The 23,960-nt window shown below is 33.7% G+C and overlaps 1 protein-coding gene across 6 annotated transcripts in view; it reads left to right on the forward strand.

Moving 5' to 3' along the window:
• The first annotated feature begins 917 nt into the window (after nt 1–917).
• LOC117182808 (GPI mannosyltransferase 2) overlaps nt 918–23,960 on the forward strand; it is an 88,547-nt gene continuing 65,504 nt past the window's right edge. For 2 of the 6 annotated variants that reach the window (XM_033376017.1, XM_033375951.1), the window contains exons 1-2: nt 945–1,064; nt 1,313–1,426. Coding sequence is in view for 2 of the 6 variants with exons in the window: in XM_033376210.1 (XP_033232101.1) it covers nt 1,025–1,064 (40 nt within the window). In the remaining 4 variants the exon portion in view is untranslated. Of the gene's footprint in view, nt 1,065–1,312; nt 1,427–23,960 lie in introns of all 6 variants that reach the window. The other 4 variants (XM_033376210.1, XM_033376264.1, XM_033376078.1 and 1 more) reach the window with 3 other exon arrangements.

Genomic DNA, 23,960 nt, shown 5'->3' on the forward strand with positions numbered 1-23,960 from the left:
GATTTAAGTGATATATTTTTTATTAATTCATATGATCATGTATATGTTTTAGATTTTTGTTATTGAGGTCTTGAATATTATTAATTTTTTCATTAGCTACATTAATCATTTTAACAATAAATCATTTGTTTTAACTAGAACAAATAATAAAATCAATAATATCAGGAAAATAAATCGTCCAAATATAAAGTTCAAACTGCTTTCAAAATGTTGCTGAAAATTAAATTTCATTCATACTAAAATACATATTTTCATGACTTTTTTTTAATAATTAGTAATAGTTACTCTTATTTTTATATATATATTTTTTTATTTGAAAACAGCATCAAGTTTTTAATTATTTTTGCTTTTTCTTAATGCAATTCAATGTAAAGTCAGACCTAGTTTTTGTGGCGCCATCTGTTGGATTAGTTTGACCGACATTTCCCCTCCGGATCGTAAGAAAACAGAAAAGAGGGGTGGGGCGATGCATGAAGCTGATTTTACGATAAATAAATTACATTTACATAGGAAACAAGTGACTAGGCATGCCATTGCGGTAGCGATGCAATGAGGGGGAGGTCCGCTACCTTTTGATGTCCCGCGACAAACATGGCAGCGCCCACATGTTCATATTTTCATACACAGTTTTCGGCACAAATGATCGTGTGCATAATCAAATTGCACATCGTAAGATGGCGGCTCTCCCCACTCATGAAATTCTCCCCCCTCCCGTGGATTCAACCCCGTTCGCCCAAGTTAGGATGGCATGCCTAGTCCCGTGTTTTTTTATGTCCATGATAAATTACTATTTCTGAATCATTATTTATTATAAATATTAAATTCAAATATTTAAAATTAGCGCGCCAACATTAACCAATCCATGCTTACCGGCGCAACGCAAGCGCAGTTAACAAAGTTTCCAAAATTGGGAGCACTGACGAGCCTAGCTATTTCTCTGGAATCTGTATTTCTCCGTACACAGTTGACTGATCCTTGGGGAAGGACAACGTACAGGGCTTTGTTGTCCTTATGCCTATTCTCCATGTGTTCTATTTTTTCGGCAAAATGTTCTAAATATGAAAGTAAGTTGTACTGATAGAAAAAACGTCAACCATTCTATATCGAGGCCCTTCACTTATTTTGATTGCAGCTCGCTAAAAAATCTCTAAATTGTATAATAAAAATAATCTGAAAGCTTAAAGTTTTCCGAATATATCATTTTACCTATCGGAAGTTTATTCACGCATGTGCGGCTGCCATGTGCTTCCCGCGCAGTATGAAACTTGAGCTCATATTTTGTCAAAATGTATACAATTGTACCTTTTTTCAGAGTGAAATTAAAGATGATGTTCGGCGTGCGAAATTGGGCAGTTGTGTAAATAAAAAAAGATATTTTTGCTCAATTGAGTTGGTGGTTAACTTGCCTGAAAAAAGCACCTAAACGGTGAGTTAAGTATGCCCATTCTGATATCGTGACATACCCATATTTAAGATATCATAGAAACAAAAGTAACAATAATTTTAAACTCCTGTCTGATCAAATCGCTACATTTATCGTTCAGTTAAAGATTGTAATAGTTTGTTGCAGAAAAATACTGGTTTTCCAGCCCAAAAACTGTTGACGCCCCTATTCTGCAATTGCCCCAAAAAGAGTTATTGTATAGTGTGGATTCAAAAGTAAAACAAAAATACGTTGCGTAGTAGGAAGCATATAAGCGTTTTCTTTTCAAAGGTTTTATGCATAAAGATTCTTAATTTTATTAACCTATGTCCAAAGTATAAGAATTTGATTGTAAGACTTTAATACTTCAAGAAATATTCATTGTTAAACTGTTTTTACCTAATGTTTTTGGAATATTAGAATCATTTATTCTAATTATTGATAGTTATTTAAATGTTGGGTTTATATCGAAGGCAGAAAAAAGGCTTGAGACATTTGACATTAAATATTTCTATTATATAAAATTTTTTTTTAAAATACAGCTTTATATTTAGCAGTAGCTGGTATAAAGATATTTCTATGCGAAAATTAATTATGACCAAATTAAAATATTTATTCCTTGAAATAATTAAATACATTTATATGCATCTTAAAATTTAATCATCGAGAACGATTGGTGATTGAATGTTTGCTAAGCAAGCACTCACAAAAACAATTTAATTAAGAATTCTTCGAAAGCTTAAAGGAAGAACTTTCTTCATGATTCGAAAATTTTTGATTCTCGATGCCGCATGTTCACCATAAATTCGTTGTTTTTGCTATTCTTTTCCATTCAAATTCTTCTTGAAGTGTCAGGTGATGTTTCAAAAATGGATGGATATGAAGATTGGCTTCTCCATCTTGCAAAAGATTTGCGATTGTGAAGCCTCTATGAGCCATTATTAAATTTCCCGGTATAATAATTTCAAGAGTCCACTCTTCATAAAAATATTATGGTCAGAAATCGTACCTTCGAATACATCTGACACCAAAGATATTGCTACATAATGTGTATCACCTATTAAAACTTAAAAAATTGTATGACCCTTGTACTTTGACCTTTCCATTTATCCGCCAACATTTTCTTTTCATATTCATCATTAGTATTCCTTTCGAAATTTCCTATATAACATTTAGACAGAATAGCGTTATCAAACTTTTAAAAAATTACAATAAACACGAAAAATAATAATAAGAAGCAATTCTAATTTCTACAATAAAAAGTCGTATAGAGGCCACCTAATAATTACGTAAAACGATGGGGCTTGGAGGATTTGGTATAATCTTACTGTTTTTCATGAATTAACAAAGTAGTTGTACTTTGAATCAAGCAGTTGAACTGAACCAAAAAATATGAATTCGACAAAAACAAAGTAATAGTTGATACTTCAACCAAGATTTTGATTTTAAATAAAAAAGAGTTCAATTGAACAACAGAATTTTCAAATTAAAAAGATACAAATTCTTACAACAGTTGAATTTTTAACCCTAAAAGATTTTGTAATCAATCAAGAAAAAATAATTCATCAAAAATTTTGAATTTCATAGCCAAAAAGAAGAGTTTTTTATTAAAGAGTTTAATTTGTCACCAAATAATAAAAATTTGAACCAGAAAGGTGAATATTTAAGCAAGAAGATTAATTTTTGTGTAAAAAAGAAGAATTTACTATAAAATGCATGCACCTTAACCAAGTTCAGCTTTCCATTACATATTTGATTTTTCAGCCAAATTAATCAAATTTTGTTGTTTAGTGTTTTTCAGCCCCCCCCCCCCCATTGAAGGCGGCAAAAAACCTACCTTAAATATTTTTTGACACACCTGCGTGCGAAGTTCGACTTCTCGTGGCTGCGTAGCCAGGATAAAGTGTCCGATTCACGCATTTTCTGGGAGATGTTATTTGAAAACTGGTTCCAGTATGCGAAGAAAAGCGCATATTTTTAAAGATCCAGGTAGCTCGTTTGATCTTTAACTGGTCTAATGGCTTTAAAATGTCCTTTTGGAAATTTAAATAAGAATTCGATCATAAATAACAAGCAGAGAGGCTTTCTCAATAGAGCAACCGTAACTCACTAAGGGTCCTTTGTTAAGCTTTCAGATTAAAATTTATCAGTAGATTTTTTTTTAATTTAAAATTTAACAGCCCAAAACATATTTCGGAATTGGAGGTTTTAAAATGTCCTTTTCGAAATTGAAATAAGATAATAAAATATAAAATAACAAGCATAGATAGAGCGGTCGACACTCACTGAGGATCCTTTGTTAAACTTTCGAATAAAAATTTAGCAATAGATTTGTTTAAATTTCAAAGTTAACAGCCTAAAACATAATAATTCGGAATCTACGGGTTTCGATTATTTCAGATATCTTAACTTTTTCTTAGATGTTTAAAATTGGAATGAATATAACGTGTCTCTTCAATGGACTTAGTTATGCCAAAGCAGACAACGTTTTTAAATTGAACTCTAAAATAATATATAAGTTGAAATTATAAAATATTTATAATGAGAAAATTCATCAATTAAGAAAAAGTGTTAATAATTTCAAGAAAAATTTAAAAAGGGAACCGGGTTGGTGGCGGCCAACTACTGTAAATAATTCTGCCAGCCTGGTACATGACGAATACAATAGGGCCCATATATGACCGTCGCATCACTCTTGAATGGACCTAAATCCCTCAGACTATCTCTTAGGGACGAAATCATTCAAATAGAGCCTGCAGGCAGCCTGAAACGGGCCAGGTCTTTTCACCAGAGAATATTCTGAGACTTTGTATCGATAGGGTGGACTCTGATAACAGCTGATCATTCGCAGGCGGCTGACAGATCATTATCATGCGTCTACAGTTTTAACTCCTTCATGCTCATCGCACAACACCCCAGTCAGATCAGCAGACCTGACTCTCGCTCGAATGTCACAGCATTTATTTACTTGTGCAATTGTCAGTGTACAAATTAAAAAATGAGTGAAAGTGAGGCTGCATTTTAAAACCGCTTTTTTTTTAAATGAATGGAAAATTTTTTAGTCTACTAGATTTTAGGGCCTATGTGAATCTTTTTTGTATGATGTTGCTCGTGTGACAAACTTCATACTCGTCGTAAATCACATACTTCGTGCACTAGCATCACAATATAATGTTACCTAATTTATGCATGACCCCTTAGATCATTTACTACTTGTACTTGTTGCTTCCTATCTGGTATTTCCTTTTTTAATTACGTTTTAAACTAGTATTCTCGTACATTCTTCGTCCGAATTGCCCCGTTTGACATTCTTCTGCTAGCATAAAAACGTGATATAAATAATATATGAATAACAGTTTATTGCCACTGTTTTAACAAACTTGGGCTTCTTTAAAATTCATTAGTACATATACACTTTCGCTGTTTTGCGTTGATAATTTGACGAAAATTTTATCACAATTTCGGATTAATTGTTTAGAAACTTTCTTTCTATTTTGGAATTTCTCTTGCAAACTTCTTCGTACTTTTTTTCTTGTACAAAAAACATTTCAAAGCAAACGTCAGAAACACAATACAATGTCCTACCGATAGAAATCTCTGAGTATTCTCAAGCGAAATAGCCTGGCCCATTCGAGTCTATAAGCAGAGTCTATTCGAATGATTTAGTCTCTGAGATAGTCTGAGAGATCCTTTTCAAGATCCTAGATCCTTTTCAAGGTTCTTTTGGTGGTCCTTTTAAGAATGGTGCGGCGGTAATATAATGTTACTTTTGTATTCGTCACGTACCAGGCGGGAAGAGTCGCTAACCTGACTCCCTTTTTAAATTTCTCTTCAAATTATTAACACTTTTTTTTTAATTGATGAATTTTCTCATTATACTTATTTATAATTATAACTTATATACTAATATACAATTTTCTAGTTGAATAAAAAACTTGCCTTTTTGGCGTATCTCAGTCCAATTACGGGAAACGTCGTATTAATTCCAATTTTAAGCATTTAAAAAAAAAGTTAGATATCTGAAATCATCGAAAACCGTAGATTCCGAATTATTATGTTTTAGACTGTTAACTATGAAATTGAAAAAATCTACTTCTAAATTTTAATTCGAAAGCTTAACAAAGGACCCTTGAGTGTCGGCTACTCTATTGATATAGCCTCTTTGCTTGTTATTTATGAGTGCCTGCGGAGAATTTCTCGGAACTTCTCTGACCCTAGAGAATCTTTAGAATATACTCAGTGATTTCTATCGGTAGGATGCACAAACTTAATAAAACATATGCGAAATGTATAGAATCTTCAAAATTCAAAAAGATACAATATAATAAGTAGTATAATGAGCAATGCATTCAACGCCGTTCTTACCATCGATTTTGAAACTTTTTCCGACAATTTGATCAAACTTCGCTTCTGTACGGCCGCATGCTTGCACCAAAGTTTTACATTTTAAGCAATTATTACATTCTCCGAAGTGTTTCTTAAACTCTTCTTTGGCAATATGGCCACTTCTGTACTGTAAACAGCGTTTCAGGAAACGTAGGAAGTAGAAGAGGTTAAGTTCCTCGTACACTTTAGTACGATTATCAGCTTTGCACAAACCACACATACAACGCATACACGCTCTCTTACTTTTTTTCATTAAAGTTCACTTTCACTTTGTAAATTTTTTTCGAAAGCTTGTCACAATGATTTAAAAATACAAGAAAACTGTTTTCACTGTGATGAACGAACAAGAATGATCGCAACTGGTTACAACAGAAAGTAAATTTTCCGGTATTTAGAATGGTCTATTCAATTACACATATATCACTTTTATGGTGAAAAATTATAGTGGGTAAAACACCTCAAAAAATAGGGGATTTCGGCATTCTACTCAAGCGTCGACTTTCACCTGTTCCCAGAACCTGTTCTGAAATATTCAATAATTTACTTTTTAAGGATTTTTTATTCGAGTGCAGTTCAATAATTAAGTGTATAATAAAATCATTTTTACCCAAGAAATTTTTTGAATATTTCTGACTTTAATCTATGGCAATAGTAAGTGCAGAAGCAAACCGATCCCCCTAAACAGATATAAGAACAGTAAAGTTACTATTGTTATTAAAATGGTACTTTTTTCTACCACTTTTCCACTGCGCCGCCCACGCGCCAACACTGATTAAAGTCAATAATATTCAAAATGTCATTTCTTGTTTAAAAATTATTTTATCATAAATTTAAACTGGACATTTGAAGCCATTAGTGCCCTTCATTAGAATGGGTAATCGGTTGTGAATTTTTAAAGCCGCAGGGTTGAATATTTTTGTCTTAATTTTTAACGTACGCCCTTTACATATCAATATCTCGAAGCACACGGAGTCAGTTTTTTGAAAAAATGTTTATATTTTGTTTAATGGTCGAAAACGGAAATACAATAGCATTGATGCTCAGTGCCGGTTAGAAAAATTGACATTGTGAAAACATGGATTAAGTTGATTTTAATTAGCCCACGGAGAAAAGAATCTGAACAATTTTTGTATCTGCGAAGACCAGGTTATAGGACCTCCTGCCAAGAAAAATATGCATCCGCTAGTGCATCGTCTTGTTGCAATGTCGCCTACAAAATCAGCATCGGAGTAACCCACTAGATCCAGATTTCCCCCAACCATGCTGTATATGATTCCCACGTCAGCTGTTCCTAGTAGGTAACTAAAAGTGTGTTGACAGCTTGTCAGTGACTCTTATCATAGGCACTGAGGTATCGACTCACTAAATTAACCGAGTTGGCAATATCGGGGCGCGACACAGTGCCTAAAAACATAAATGAGCCTATTGCTTCTCTAAAGGGGCAATTTAGTCTGTTCTTTCATTTATCAGCTGTTTTTCGAATAGTGTGTGTGTCTGCAGTCACGCAGATAGCGTTAGCATCAGACGTTTTACATTTTTCAAGGATTCTTAAAACATAATTTTTCTGATGAATAAGCATTACTTTATTCTTGCTGTCCCTTTTAATTCTTAAACCTACAAATAACTTACTATTACCAATTATGATGTCAAATGAGCTCCGTAAATATTCAATTAGTCTGTCAACTATATTCTGTGACTCTGAGGCAATCAGTCCATCATCACCAAACAGAGCTAGGTAAACATCACAACCATCGACTTTACCTGAGAACACACGTCTATCAGACTCCATTTAAAAAGGCCGTTTTCACATCGAATTGTGCTAGCTTAAGATCACTACTAGCTACTATTGACAAAAACACTCTAAGCGTATCATACCGCCCCACCGGTGAAAAGGTTTCATTGTAGTCGATGCCCTCTCGTTGACGAAAACCTCGAGCACATAATCATGTTTTGTAGCGGCTTATTTTCCCCGATGAGTCATGCTGAATCTTGAACGTCCACTTGGAATCGATGCACTCCTGATTGTCTATCGAGACAAGAATCCACGTCTGGTTGTCCTGATGAGCCTGAAACTCTTCCTAGATTGCTTCTTTCTATTTGTCGGCATCTTCGTGGCTTAGTGCTTCTTGGTAGGTGACTAGTGCAAGGTACTCGGCCAAGCTTACCTCATACCTTTCGGGTATCCTGATTCGAGATCTGTCTCGAAGCTGCATCGAGTTATCTGTTGTTTCTTCATTTTCAGGTTGGTGCTCTTTAACATCCCTGACTTCTCGTTTTCCAGGATTTTGTTTAATTTCCTCTGGTTGGTCTTCTGGCTCATCTTTGTTTGTAATGAGCTGTTTAAAAATATCACTTACACTATCACTATCGCCGTGGCTGGAGTCACTTTATTCGAATCATTAAACGTTACGTTCCTGGTCACGGAAATTCGCTTCGTGTTTGTGTTGTAAATTCAGTAGCTTATCAGATCGCCCTCATAGCCGACTAAAATTTGGTTCGACGCCTCTGCGTCCTAATTCTTTCTCTGACCCTTTTGTACAAGGGCGTAGGCTGGTAAACCAAAGATCCTCACGTGTGACAGAGAGGGCTTCCTCCCCATCCATCCCTGATGCAGTCTCGAATTAGGAGTTTGCGTTGTAGGTGTCCGATACAGAAGGCAGACTGCTGTGTTAATAGCTTCGGCCCATAGAGTTTTAGGCAGATTCTTGGCAAGCAACATTGTTCCGTGAAAGATGTTGATGCAACTGAGCCTGAAAATCTTCTCTCTGTTTGTAGTATGGATATGGGTTTCGCAACAAAAAGCGCTTAAATACTCTTATCAAGAAGGGAGTTGAACCTGAACGAATTAAGAATTTTAAAACTTACGCTCTTCAGTGCTATATTGCTATGACACAAAAACTCATGGATCGTAGTCCTGTGAAGTACAAATTGACCAAATGTGATGAATGCTTAGATATACTGTGCATAGAAAATAAATGGATTATAAGATCAGCAGCAGACAGAATTGAAATTGAATACAAATATTTATGCAACTTACCTAGAACCACTGCAGCTTTGAAAGCTTTTGATCGAAAGGCTTCCCGACTCGATCATTTTTGGATGAAGCTTATATCAGATTCAGGAAAAGAGTGAGTTTTACTATCATTATCAAAAATAATTTGTATCTTATCGCATGGTAATGCCGCAACCGAAAGAGGATTCTCCAATAATCAAGATTGTTTGGTTGCAAAACCAAACAGAAGAAGGCCTGATAGGCTTACGAGTTGTCTATGTCCCGGATAGGCCTCGTATAGACCCGTTTAAGCTTACATTGCGGGACTTGGTCTCTTTATCTATGCAACTTCTCCCATGTTGATCCCAGGCAGATGACCTTTTTGACTTCATAGGAAATTAAATTTTGATTTCATATCCTAGATAGGCCCTGAATAGTCCCGGTTAATCGCACACTGCCGAAATTGGTTTCTTATATCCAAATTCTTCTAGGTTTATCCCAGGCAGATGACCTTTTTGACTTCATAGGAAATTACATTCTGATTTCATGTCCTGGGTAGGTCCTGGATAGTCCCGGTTAAGCGCACACTGCGGGAATTGGTCTCTTTATCCATACAAATTCTTCTAGGTTTATCCCGGATAGACCAAGACAGACGACCTTTTTAACTTATCAGGAAATCAAATTGTGGTTCCGTGTCCCGGATAGGTCCTTGATAGACTCGGTTAAGCTTAAACTGCGGGAATATAATTCACGGTGCAAAAGCTGCCGGTCGGATCCCGGATGCGCCCAGATAGACAAACTTTTTGACTTTTTGACTACAGGAAATCGATTTCTAGTTCCATGTTGCGGTTAGGTCCCGGGTAGAACCAGATAGATTGACAGTTACATATATTTTGTACCAGTTTGGTCCCTGATGGACCTGGATAGAAGAACAATCTCGACTTTTTCAAAATACGTTATTATTTACGATTTCCCGATAGAAGCCGGGTAATGCTGAATGATTCTCAGGTAGAAAATAAGTAAGCGGATAGAGCCCGGATATACCCGTATAAGAGTTCTTTCAGGTTTCTATTAGATCCTTATCCGGGTTCTATCGGATCTTATCCAGCATCTTAAGCAAGCAGAGGAAATCAAGTTTTGTTTTCGTGTCCCTAGTAGGTCCGGGATAGACCCAGATAGACAATTAAATTTTTGTTTTCATGTCCCAAAGAGGTCCCGGATAGACCAGGGTAGAAGATTGTTTTGATTTGGGTAAAATTAATTTTTGGTTTCGCGTCCCGGGTCTTCGCTAAATACAAGGTTGGTCTAGTCTCCCTAATAGAACCCGGATAGTTTCTGTTGCATTCTATTCGGAATTTTAACCCTTAAAGCACCATCCTATCTAATAATTTAACAAAGCGCAATGTGGGGTCGTTGGCGACCCCAGCCGGAAAATTTCATCCTGCAAAGAGAGTATCCGTTATATTAATTCAACAAAATTACTGGATACTCTCCATCTATCCTTTTAGTGTTAGGATAAGGTTATATTGATGAAAAAAATGTTGGTGCACGTTAGAAAAAAGAAATAATTACAAAAACGTGAAAAAGAACTTTTTTCACACAAAAATCATAAATCAGTCAAGTTTCAATATTTTTACCTCAAAATTCAACCTGTAACTCTTAAAATATAGCTCTTCAAGATAAAAAACGGTAAAAGTGCAGCTTCGAAAAAAGGTATTTATTTGGGAATCTGAAGTAGGCCATTTCATGAAAAGTGGAAGGAACGATTTTTAATAATTATTTAATTATCTTCCCATGTAATTTCTTTATTTTTGAAGACAATCGTTGCAAAATGATCACAAATGAAAAAGTAATAAATAATGAAAGCGCTATTCTCTACTGACACAATTTCCTCACATGAATACCCGATGCTTTGGACACACCGGGCGTTTGCACAAATAACAAGCCTCTTGGGCCTTGTTATCTTTTTTTCTATTGCACATGCAGCAACTCTTTCTGTTCTCCATATATATTAGGAAGGAGCGCTTGCAAAAAAATCTGGACATTTATTTGCAGTACTCACACTCCTTTTCACTAGAAGACACAATATTTCTCGAAAATAAAAATTAAAAATTTGTTATGAAAAAATCACTAAACGACATGTGGGGTCGTGGATGACCTCCAACCAGACGGCGACTGCTTCCAACTAATGCCGCAGATCAAATAATCTAAACAGCCACTTGCCAACGGTATAGATCGGAAGAAGAAATGCTTAAATAACTCTGAAGGGCTCCACAGAATTCAAATTCACAAAGGGGGCTTTGCTATAATCACGCGAAAAAAATTGTGGTCGCCCACGACCCCTAGGGCGCTTTAAGGGTTAAGCAGTGCTTTTTTCACTTCCATCTAATTATATAAATTAATTAATTCTGCTAATTAAAATGAAATTAATCTATGCTTTCACAATGTTAGTTTTTCTAACCTGCCTTAATCTCATAATATTAATGAAAGGGTCTTCGTTCCGGAAAATTCGATTCGCTGCGGGAGGCAAATATCCTAGTATCTGCCTCCTCTCGTTGTACAAGGGTCACTGTCACGTTGCGAAAATGCATACAGTTAACACTGAGCATCACTGCTATTGTACTTACGTTTCCAATCATTAAACAAAATATAAGCATTTTTTTGAAATACTCGCTCTGTGTGCTTTGAGATATTACTATGTAGATGGCGTATGATAAAAATTAGACAAACAATATTCAAACTTGCGAGCTCAAATTCAAAAACCGTTCTCCTTAATCGTTATTTGAAGTTGTAGTGTTTTGTCTTTATTAGATTTTCTGCGATTAAAAATGATTCAATTTATTGACATCGCCTATTTCGAAGTTATTTTCAGTTTCCTTATTATCAGCCCCCTGCATCGACGTTAGTTCACTAGTACGATCAAGTGAAGCGTGGAGGCCAGATGGCGCTGGGAGTCTTTCCAGCCTAAATTTATATGACAAGCATAGGAAAGATTAGTGAAAAATTAATTTGATTAATATTTTTCGCAATGGCATTCGGTTTTATGTATGAAAAATTAAAGTGTATACATTTTTTAAGTGTTACTCCTGTATGTAAATATCAGGTTATGACGCAGCTACTAAAAAAATTTTATTTCTTTTATGTGCCAGAAGGTAAAAAAATTTTAGAGCCTGTCAAAAAGCCATCTTAAGAGAAAATTTTTTTGTAAAACCTGAATGCGGCATGCGCGAGATATTTTATTTACACAAGATATTTTGTGAGAGACACGATTTCAGAGGATGAAGTCACTGTTCTGGAAGTTGCAATAATTGATTATTGTTCAATTTAATAGTCTTAATATTATTGTTGTTTATATAATAATTGGCAATTAATATTTTAATATTTTTGTTTAAATCGTTTGTGAGATATAAAGTAATATCTTTACATGTAAATATCCTCATTTCAAAGAAAAAAAGAAGCAGAAATATAAAAATTCGAAAAAGTACAGTGTGCATATTTTAATTAAAAATTTGAAACATTTCATCCTTATCTAAAACGATATTTTGATTTTAAAATATTTTTTCGTAGAATTGTAAAAAAAATTAATAAAAACTATATATTGTAATAAAAATGATAGAAGATTTTATCTTAAACTGAAACTATATTTTAAAATTATTTTGTAGAATTATTAAAAATTAAATAAAGACTAAGTATTTTAATAAAAGGGTGACCCTTTTAATACAAGAAAAAATTTCCCGGGGTTTTCACGGTTCTGAAACATTTTTCACGGCCAATAAAATTTACATGTAAAAAATTGAAGGTACTAACACTTTTCAAATTAAACGTTTTTAATAAAATGCAGACAAATTACAAAATTTAGAATTTTTAACTTTTAGAAATTAATGGGCTCAAAGATTCAGACAAAAATTGTAAAAATGTAATTCACGTTATCATTTTCAATGCCCTAATTTAAAGAATCAATTCATTTTACATTTTTATATTATATTATTTTTAACAATTTGAAGCTAGAAACGTTAAAGATTGAAAAACTAAATTAAAAAAAAAACTTCCTAAATTAGAAGTTAAATTATTTTCATTTTAAATAGAAACATCCTTGAAAAGCTTCAAAATTTTATTTCAAAATCTTGAGAAATCTAGACTTCTAAATCTCTCTTGAAATGAACCGAATTTTTCCTATAATTTTTAGAAAATCCTGCAAATTTAAAAAAAAATTTTAAGTCTTCCAGATTTTTTCTTAATAATTTTAGAAATCTTTTTGAATAGGGTGAGTGATCCAGTGGCTGAACAGTCATCAGTGAATGAACACTAATGCGAAAAATATATAAATATAACCTTTGAAAGTTAATGTCTTTATGAATTTCTATATATTTGAAATCTTGAAGCAATTTTGAAGAGTTTAATATACAATTCATTGCAGTAAATTCTTGTAAATAATTTTAAAAATTTCTTGAATGTGAAGCATCATCGATTATGATGAGTGACGGTGAGAAAGTCATCGACCACTATAACGTACGTGTCTAAGCAACTCCTTGTTTACACTGCTTTTACAAAAAAATTCTTTACCTTTTCTGCATCAAAGTTGTGCTGTTATAGTTGTAAGATATTATTTTTTGCATCTAGAAAACGTTTTTTAACTATAAAAAACATTAATTCGTGCCAGGTACTACTGCGTACTAGACAATATATATTTATAAATGTTTACAGAATTTCCATTTTTATAACACTGTGATTTATAATTGTATTTGCTAATTTAACCTAAAGCAGCATAGTAAGGTGCTGTATTACAAATGTTATGTGTACTAAAAATCGCAGTTTTCTATTGTAGTCACTAGATAAGAGTTACGCTTTCTAATATTTTACATTATTTAATTGCTCATTTTGTAATGTACCCATGTAATTTTATATCTAAATCCTAATTCTAATTTGTAGTGATTATAGTGTTCATTCAATGGTGTTCTACTGTTCATTCATTGGCTCACATTTTCATTCACTGGTGTTTTCGTTAATTTTGCACTATTTAATTATTTTTTTATAAAGCTTTTTGGTAAAAACAAAATTTGTTTGTCGGATTATGAAATTTGAACTCTTAAGAATCTATTTTCAAAATTTTTGTAAGAATAATCAATTATTATAACGTGAAATGGACTAGTTGTAATCAGTGATTTCCTTAACCCTCTACCGCCCACAGTGACATATATGTAACGTTTGGAAGACTTGAGTTTTTTTAAATATGACTTTGAGACGAACAGCAATTTTTAACGCAAGGATTTACATGAAAGTCAGGACGGTAATGAGCTAGAATTTTAGTTTTGTATACACTACACGATAGGAATAATATACCTAAATATCTCAAAATTCAGAAAAAAAGAAAGTTTTAAGGGCGGTAGGGGTTCAAGTGTTCATTCATTGGGTCACTCACCCTATTTTCTTTAACAAAATTTCTAAAACGTAAAATTATTTTCAATTTTTTTAGGAATCTTAAGAAAATGTTTTTATTCTTGTAAAGCCTTTGAAAAATCTTAAAAAGCTTCTAATTTTTTTTTTAATCGGCAAGAATCTACATTTTGTTTTAAATTAAATCATTTCAAGTTCAAAATTAATTTTGAAACTTCAAAACTTCTGAATACCTCTTAAACTTACTCAAATTTTGTCTACAAATTATAAGTGTTCAATTATTATATGTACGTCAAAATCGAACGCAATGACTTACAAATAAAATATTCTTTAATTAGAACAATTAAAATTGTAACGTTAAAAGTTTAAAAGCTCTCCGAAATTCTAGAGATTAAAAGCTTTCTATGTAAAAAATTCAGTTTCAAATTTTTCACTTTTAAATATTTGGTGAAATATTTCTAACTATTCAATAATTTTTTTTTCAATGAAAAAAATTTTTAATTGAATAGATTAAAATTGAATATTTGAGACTAAAACAATATTTCATAAAAAATACATTATTATGAAGTTATTTTTAAATCTGGAAATTCTTAAATTTTGAATGGAGTTCGAATCGTTTTTTTTTTTTTTCAAATAAATTATTGTTCCCTTTTAATACTTAAAGCACAGATTTATTAAAAAAATTACTTAATTAAATATGCAAGTATTCAAGACTGCATATTAAAATTCTTTAAATTAAAATTGAACACTTAAAATAGAAAATGTTTAAATTAGAAGATTTTCGGATTACGCATTATAAACTGAATTGTCATAATTGAAAAGGATAAAAATTCAACTGATAATTTAAAAAACTGTTGAAATCAAACTTGGAGAGAACTTTATTTTTTCTAAAAATTTGTAAAATTCTGGGTCAAAAAATAAATTCACTGTCATTTCCCGGTTTTTCATATTTCCCGGGCTAGCGCATGCCCTGAATAATAAATATGGAGCATTTCATCTTAAGCTCAAACGATATCTTCATTTAAAAATATCTGCTATTTTAATAAACAATATTGAACGTTTTACATTAAATTGAAACTATACTTTTATTTTTTTTAATTCTTTGGTATAACAAATTGAATAAGAGAAATATGGAACATGTTGTCTTAAACTGAAACGATATCTTTATTTTTTTAATTCTTTCATAAAAAGATAAGAAAACAAATAAAACCTATACCTTATTAATTAATTTATTTAAATTTAAGTTTTTTAAGTTAATTAATCCTTCAATTAATTGGTTAATTCGTTTATTCCAATAAATCATCTGTTATTGTATTGAGGCTACTGTTGCTAATGAATTACTTATTTATACCAACATCTGACATTGTTAACTCTTATTATTTTTTATAAAATAAATTTGTTTCACCATGCTTTTTTCAAACTTTTTACGAAACTACTTTATATACATTTGATAGACGTATTTGGAATTCAATAATAAAGTTTGATATAATTATAAGTTTAATTTAGTTTCTCCAAGTTACGATTGAAACATATCACAAATTCCCGCAGCTAGAAAAGAATATTTTAATGATTATTTTTCATTTACTATTACTGTCATATTTAAAAAGATATGGAAATTTAATTATGCTATGCATAAAACCGATTGTCATTACGAATAATATAAATTAAATTAATTCCGAACTAATTTTGCCTGTTCCTGCCATGTAAAAACATACTGGAAAGACTCCCAGCGCCACCTGCGACGCACGATTCACTTAGCCCACAGGCGAACTAAAGCTAACGTACAGTCGTTGCAGGGACTGCTTATTATTTAAAGGAATGTTTGAAATCACGTGATTTCTCAGTTTGAGTGTGTGATGATATCTTTGTCGCTTGAGAAAAACAGTGTGCGAGCAGCAGTGAATCGCCACAAATCGTTGTCCGATCTTTGTGGACCAGTGAAATAATTAACTTAATAAAGATGTTAAATCTTACATCTTACAAAAATGTCTATATAAACGAGTGAGTGATCTGTGTGTTTCTCAAAAATGGTCTTAGTCTGCCAAGTATTCTATACTTAAAATAAAACTTGAACTATTAATTATGTCTAACGATTCTTCTGTGACGACATCTTCGCACGTACTGTAAGGCAGTCTTTCTTCTCCAAACAGTCTGTACTGTACTCTTTCATGTTGTCATTGTTCCCTGGATCGGTCTTTCATTATTCTTCACCTGATGGAAGAAATAATAAGTTTATTGGCTGATATTTTTATGATTGTCAACACATTTAATTTTAGACTTCATCGATTTCTAACCTTCTCCAGTGGTAAGATGACAACTTCAATTTACCCATGATGAGAGAGGCTCGTTCTGGCGAACAAAAGAATTCAGACCGTAGTATTTCATTGATGATTTATTGACATTTTGTTAATAATTATGGTCTCGATCACTCAAATTTGCTCGCCTTGTCAGAGCACTTTAAAACTAAAGTAAATCAATTCTTTAGTTTGAAAATTAAGACTTTTCAATTTTAGCTGAATTATCAACAACTGTCGATTTCAATTTCTCCTTTTGTTAAAATTGATGCATTATACTCCGAGTTATCAGAGATTTCTTAGGCGATTCTACGCACTGAAACCAATTTTTAAAAAATGGGAAAGGCCACTCTAACAGTGGCTATTGTCAAATCACGGATAGAACTTCTTGACCAACGCTGAAAAAGTTGTGAAACCCTGCATCTAGAAATTAAAGCTGGAACTACGTCGGCTGAGTGTGAGAAATTAGAATACTTCACAAAGTCTAAATATCTCGCTATTGAAGATGGTTATCTCAATGCGCGAGATTTTTTTTATAATCAATTGGTCTTGCTTACTCCTGAAACTAAGGCTAATGAAAGTTTTAATCAGTCTCAAATTGTTCGTCATAATTCCTTGCCTCCTAAACTTCCTCAAATCACTTTACCGGAGTTTTCAGGAGACTACAAGGATTGGGAGAATTTCCGCGATTTATTTAATGCTTTAATAATTCAAAACGATTCCTCGTCAAATGTAACAAGATTACACTATTTGAAATTGTCCTTAAAGGGCGAAGCTAAAGGCTTTTTAAGACATTTTTCGATATTTGATGCTAATTTTATCTCCATTTGGCAGTCGCTAAAGACCATCTTTGACAACAAGAGAGCTTTAATCTCAACTCATTTACAAGCCTTTATCAATCTTCCTAATGTGTCGAATGATATTCTAGAAGACTTGAAAAACTTACGCGATAAAACAAATGAGTCATTGACGGCTTTCAAAAATCTTGAACACTTAACAGAATATTTAACAAATTAAAAAGTTTTATATTAGTACTCTCAAGGAATGGGAGATGCATATTGGTTCTAGCACTGATTATCTCACTTATCAGCAACTTGACTCATTTTTGGAGACTCGCATACGTATTTTGGTGGCTATTAAAGCTTCAAAACCTTGTGAGAGTTCTCAAGAAAAGAGTAGGGCTTCAAAACAATCGGAAGTTAGGAGCCACAATGCAACTTCTAGCTCAAAGTGTCTCCTGTGTAAGTATAATCACTCTTTATTTAAATGCAACCAATTCAAATTCTGTCTGTAGACAAGCGTAGGAAAGTTGCTGCAAATAATCATTGTTATAATTGTCTCACGCCTGGACATCGACCTTATAACTGTGTTAGTAAATTCAAATGTTACAAGTGCTGTAGGAGACAATTCAATGTTGCATTCCGATGATTATTATTCAAATCCCACTTTACCACCAACTAACTCTGCATCGGTTACTTCTTAATTGGCAGTTTCAGGTTCTCTCGCGTCACAATCAAATGATCCCGGCAATTCCACCCTGGAGGTGGGGGTGAATCATGTTTCGCTTAAAGAAGCAGACGATAAAGTTTCGTTTCATTCTCTGAATAATCATCCAAATTTGTCGCGCTCAACCTTACTCGCTATGGCTGTTATTTCCTTCCAAGCTGAAAATGGAAGAATTCACAGATTTAGAGTTTTGCTGGACCAAGGATCTGAATGTTGTTTTATTACCGAGAGAGCAATGAAAATATTAAGCCCACGCAACAAAAAGGTTAAAGCAGTAGTACGTGAGGTTGGAGGAGTTAATATTGGTTCTTCAAAAAAGTTAGCAGAATTTAATTTAATTCCTACAAAAAAGAACTGTTCTTAAGTCCGCATCCAAGCTTTAGTATTATTACACCTTACATCATATGCTCCTCCTGTTAGATCTAACGTGGTGAACGAAGATCAATTAAAAGTGTTAGGGTTAGCAGATCCAAATCACTTTAGCCCCCATCAAGTTGATTTGATTTTAGGGGCCGATAAATACGGCTCATGTTTACTTCCTGGTCTCCAACAGGGTATATTGGGTTCTCTTACTTGGCAAAGTACCATTTTTGGTTGGATATTATCTAGGCCGGTTTCAGTCACAAATCAAATGGAAATTAACATTCCAGTTACAACACATCAGGCTATTTCAGCAGAAGTCTTGCATGAAGACGTAACCAGGTTCTGGTAGTTGGAAGAAGTTCCCTTTAAAAATACTTTGACAGACGACCAAATGTTTTGTGATCAGTATTTCGCCACGAATTACCAAAGAACAAAAGACGGACGTTACATGATACGCTTACCTTTCAAAAACGGTCCTCCCATAAAAATAGGTGGATCCCTGGGGTGGGATAAAATCGTTTTGAATAAAGTACTTTGTCGTTTATCGGAGAAATCGAAATTATTATTACAATACTCCAGTTTCTTATCAGAATATGAAAGCCTTGAACAGATGGAACTTCTTCAAGAAAAGGAATTGGATAGTTTTCCACAAACTGTGTATTTGCCTCATCACCCTATCATAACAAAAAGTAGTTCCACTACTATGTTGAGAGTTGTTTTCAACGCTTCCAGTTTAACTGCTAATAATTCTTTCTTGAATTCTCATCTTCACATCGGTCGCAAGATTATATTTATGTCGATGATGTTTTTTTTGGTGCAGATAGTCAGATTGAGGCTAAACAGGCGCGAGCTCAAATAACACTGTTATTAGAAGCTGGAGGTTTCCATTTGTGAAAATGGACCAAAAATGAACCCGAACTATTGGAAGATTGTCCCTCGGGAGAACACGAACGTGCTATCGGATTTCCGTTAGCGAAGGATGATCAGCTGAAGGTTCTAGGTTTATTTTAGGATCCTGGGTCTGATTTTTTTTTCATTTTTTCTATTTTACTATGTGACATAGAACATTGACGATAATACTGAAAACACGATAATTTTGTGAGAACCGTTTGCTTCATTTAAATTCAAATTAATTCATAAATTTCCGCGCTCTTGTTTTGGGGAATGAAAATGTAGCTCATTCTCGGTTCTTTTTATTTGTCATATATCCTATAACAGCAAGTGGTGAGGTGGTGCCAGCTGCTCAAGGGTTTCCCCTCCAATAGTTACTTGAAAACTATTTTTTTTTAATTTAACTGTAAACCCGATAATTTCACCAAAAAGCACATAATTTGGCGGTCCTGAACACGATACTCCCTCTGTACCATCTGCCAACACTGGGGTACCCGATTGCCCGGGTGATGACCGTAAACTTGGATTTCTCTACGACATCAAGTTTCAAATGAAAAGAAAACAAAAAATACACGCTTTATTTTCACAACCCTTACTTAAATATCAAAAGAAATCAATAGCGAAGCTACAATATTATATGACATTTAAGAGGAAAATAAAACCATTTACTATTTTAAGATATAAAAACAGAAAACATTGCAAAAAATTTCAAAACGTAGAAAAATTAAAAACCGGCTATAAGGATCCGTATCAACTAAACTTCGATACATTGTCACAACAATAATAAGAATTATTTTAATGTTATAAATGTAAAATGCGGTAGCTTTCCTTTTGTAAAATTTCCCAGAAGGTAAAAAGCAGTAAGATACTTTGAATTTGAATTCTCGCTTTGGGCGCTTAATACTATATGCAACTTGGTCTTCTAGGCGACATGCTAATAAATTTAATAAAGGTTTATCTGACATTTTTGATCATGTTGCCTTTTGTTCTGCTATATTCCTGATAACCGAAACTTATTCGGATAGCCGGGTACCTGCTTGTAGGTAATTACCCGGGTACCCTTGTAATACTTGTGTTCTCGGGTACTCAAAATGACGGCAAACATTGTTTCTAAATTGAACGGTAAATTCACACCTATGTCGGAAATGCTATATTCGGTAATCATTAGAAATATCACTTCACTTCTGTCACTAATGATTGACGTAAAACCCACTTTTTATTATTCGCAATGTAGCCACTAAACTCGAAGACAAATTTTGAAATAATTTCAAGGTTTAAAAAGAACGACACCAGTCAGTAAAATCGTAAGTTTACGCATTTAAAGCTTACATTTTTTTATTCGAAATATTTAAACCAAGTTGCAGATTAAAGCATTCAAAGTGCAAATTTTCTGAATAATAATCATCTTAAATATAAAATTAAAATATTTAAAACACAACAATTTTAAATTCAAACGTTTAATAATGTATACACAAATGACAAATCTTCTGGACACTTTTTGTAATGTAAAATTTAATCATGAAAAATGTAAATTTTTAACCTTGTTCTTATTAGATTGGAATAATTAAAAATTCAGACTTGAAAACGATATTTTAAATTAAAGATTACACAGCCACACAAAAAAGTGTGCGGATCTGGTAACAAGACACACCTATTCCTCTGGATTTTGAGGCGCTGAATTCAAATTCGGTATCAAAAATCAACCACCACGTCATGGTTGAGCCATAACCTCAAAAAATGACGAAACATCATGCACTGAGGAAAATAAATTACAAAATAATGCCAGTGATGCAAATTTTCACTTCAAAAACATGTCGACAACTGTGAAGGATCAACCCTTGCCTGATATCAACTTATTTAACATAACTTTGCCCAACAGAACCTGACCTCACCTAACCTGAATTAACAGAAATTTATTGAACTACGCGTAAAGCTCTGGAAGCATATTTTCCCAGTAGTAAATGTGTGCTACATCGAATGGGTCAACTCGAGCCTCACCTAGAAATAAATCTAACCTAGCCTAACCTAACCTAACCTCACGAAACACAATTAAACTGATTGTGTTGTCCTGTTATGTTTGCGGTACCGTGTCATTCAGCTTCGGCTTAACCTACATAGAGGTTTAACCTATCCTTACCTTGCAAAACCTGATCTAACCTAACCGATTACGCTGGCAACCCTTATTCTTGCGTATTTTCATATTTTGACATTAATAGCAGTAAATGTCTGAAGTTTCGTAACCGCTTGTTGCTAGCATTATTCAACTGTGTCTGTAACCAGGGCACCTCCACGTGGTGACGGCGGGCAACGGACACACATTGGCTGAGTCCCTGGGTAAACGGTGTTCATGCCGTCATGGCAGACACAGGTAAAAAGTGTATTACGATGCAGGGAAAAACACCAGTATCGGTGTCTGGTCAGGGTGGGAAAGCGAGCTCTCCGACGTCGTCATCATGCAACCGTAGCACTTCATCAATGGATCACTTGGTTGGTGTAGAGTCTCATGCTGCAAGGAAAAAAACCGCGAGCATTTCTCAATCGCATGCCTGCAAGAATAGCTTTGATTCATTCTGTTACCAAGAAACAAAATGGGTTCCTCACGTCATTTGCAATTCCTGCAGACTTATGTTGTATCGTCTAAAAAATTCAAACAACGAAAAGTACCGCAAGTACTTTACACCAACCACATGGAAAAACCCGTTATTGCGAAGGACTGCTATTTTTGCATGAATTCTGTCAAAGGGTTCAACGCCAACAATAAAAATAACATTTCGTACATTAATGTGTGCACAGTCACAAAAGCAATTGAAATCAATAAAAATGCACGCCAGACTGATTTAAGCGCTTTAGAAGATGATAGAATGGAAGTTGAAAGTCAGCGTCATGGAGACGGTAGTGAAACCAGTGATCGAACAGAAAATAGTTCTGATGATTCCGATGAAAATGACGAAAAAAATGACGAATATGGTGTGCATAAAATGAAATTGAAGGTTCCAATATTAGTGTCGCAACTAGAACTGAATGATTTTATTAGAGATCTTGGATTACCGAAAGAGAGCGCTGAATTTGCCGCTTCATTTCTAAAAAGAAGAAATCTTCTAGAGCCCAAGACAAAAGTTTCATTCTATCGCAACACTGACAAAGAATTCAGAATGTTTTTCGTTAAAGATGACGAGACATCTTTAGTGTACTGCACTAGCGTTAACGGACTAATGAACCACTTGAAGAAAAATGTGTATTAAGGCTGTTTTACTGCATAACACGAATACTTACGCTCCTATCCCTATAGCTCACTCAACTCTCATCAAAGAAGAATATAACAATGTTAAAATGCTTCTTGAAAAAGTTAATTACACGAATCACAAATGGCAAATATGTGGTGATCTCAAAATCATCACAATGATGTTAGGCCAACAATCGGGTTTCACGAGAGCCATGCTTTATATGCCTATGGAATAGCAGAGATCGAGCCAATCATTACAGCAACAAACATTGGCCTTTAAGAGATTCATTCAAACCTGGTTCTCATAATATCAACCAAAGCCTCGTTGATCCAGAAAAAATTTTACTACCACCCCTCCACATAAAGCTTGGGCTCATGAAGCAATTTGTCAAGACGTTAGACAAAGATGGACAATGCTATAAGTATATATTCCTTAAATTCCCTAATGTTTCAGACGCTAAATTGAAAGAAGGAGTCTTTGATGGACCACAGATTCGAATATTGACAAGAGATACTAATTTCGTGAGCCACATGAAGAAAATTGAAATGAACGCTTGGGAAAGTTTTTAAGCAGTAAACGCAAATTTCCTCGGGAACAAAAAAAGTTCAGCCTACGAGAATATTGTTGCGAAAATGATAAGAAACTACAAAAAGTTACGCTGCTTGATGAATTTAAAACTTCACTTTCTAGATTCCCATCTGGATAATTTTCCAGAAAATGTTGGTGATTTCAGCGAAGAACAAGGGGAACGTTTTCATCAAGACATAAAAGTGATGGAACAACGATATAAGGGTAGATGGGACGAGGTCATGATGGCTGATTTTTTCTGGATGTTGAAAAGGGAAACGAATGTATGTCTTAAACGTAAGCTTAACCCTTTGCATCGTTCCTTCGAAGAAAAAAGGACACGTTATAGCAGGCAGAAAATAGGATGAAGTAGGTCTATAAATCAATTTAATAACGATAAAAAGCAAGATGAAATGTAAACACGAAATATAGTATAAATATATCCCTTAAGTTTAAGAAAAGCAGAGAGAAAAAATTTTGAATAAAACTCTTATTCATTTGCATGTTTAAGTTACAGTTCTACATTTTAATTGAGACAAACATTGTCAGGTTAATTGAAATGGGGTCAATTCTACTTGTAGTTCTAAGTTTCTGCAAATGAGTAATGTGCGTCTAAATTTGTAACCACCTGTATTACAATGAAATGAATTTTATTGTGTTACAACGGGAACACTTAAGTTAAGTTGCGTTGCGTTAAGCAAAATTTCGTTAGGTTCTGTTAACAAAAAGTGTTACAAAAAGTTGTTTTCAAGCATGATCAAATCTTGCACATATCTCTACGATCATCCTTTATTTTGCCGATTTCTTTTGAAGCACTTATTAACTGATACTATATATTCGTGTTTACGTCAGACGCACGAAAAGTCGTTATGGCACACAAATGACAACTGAACAACGCACGATGTATTTAATTAATTTAC

Source organism: Belonocnema kinseyi, chromosome 1 (genome assembly GCF_010883055.1).
Source record: "Belonocnema kinseyi isolate 2016_QV_RU_SX_M_011 chromosome 1, B_treatae_v1, whole genome shotgun sequence".
NCBI classification, from domain to species: domain Eukaryota; kingdom Metazoa; phylum Arthropoda; class Insecta; order Hymenoptera; family Cynipidae; genus Belonocnema; species Belonocnema kinseyi.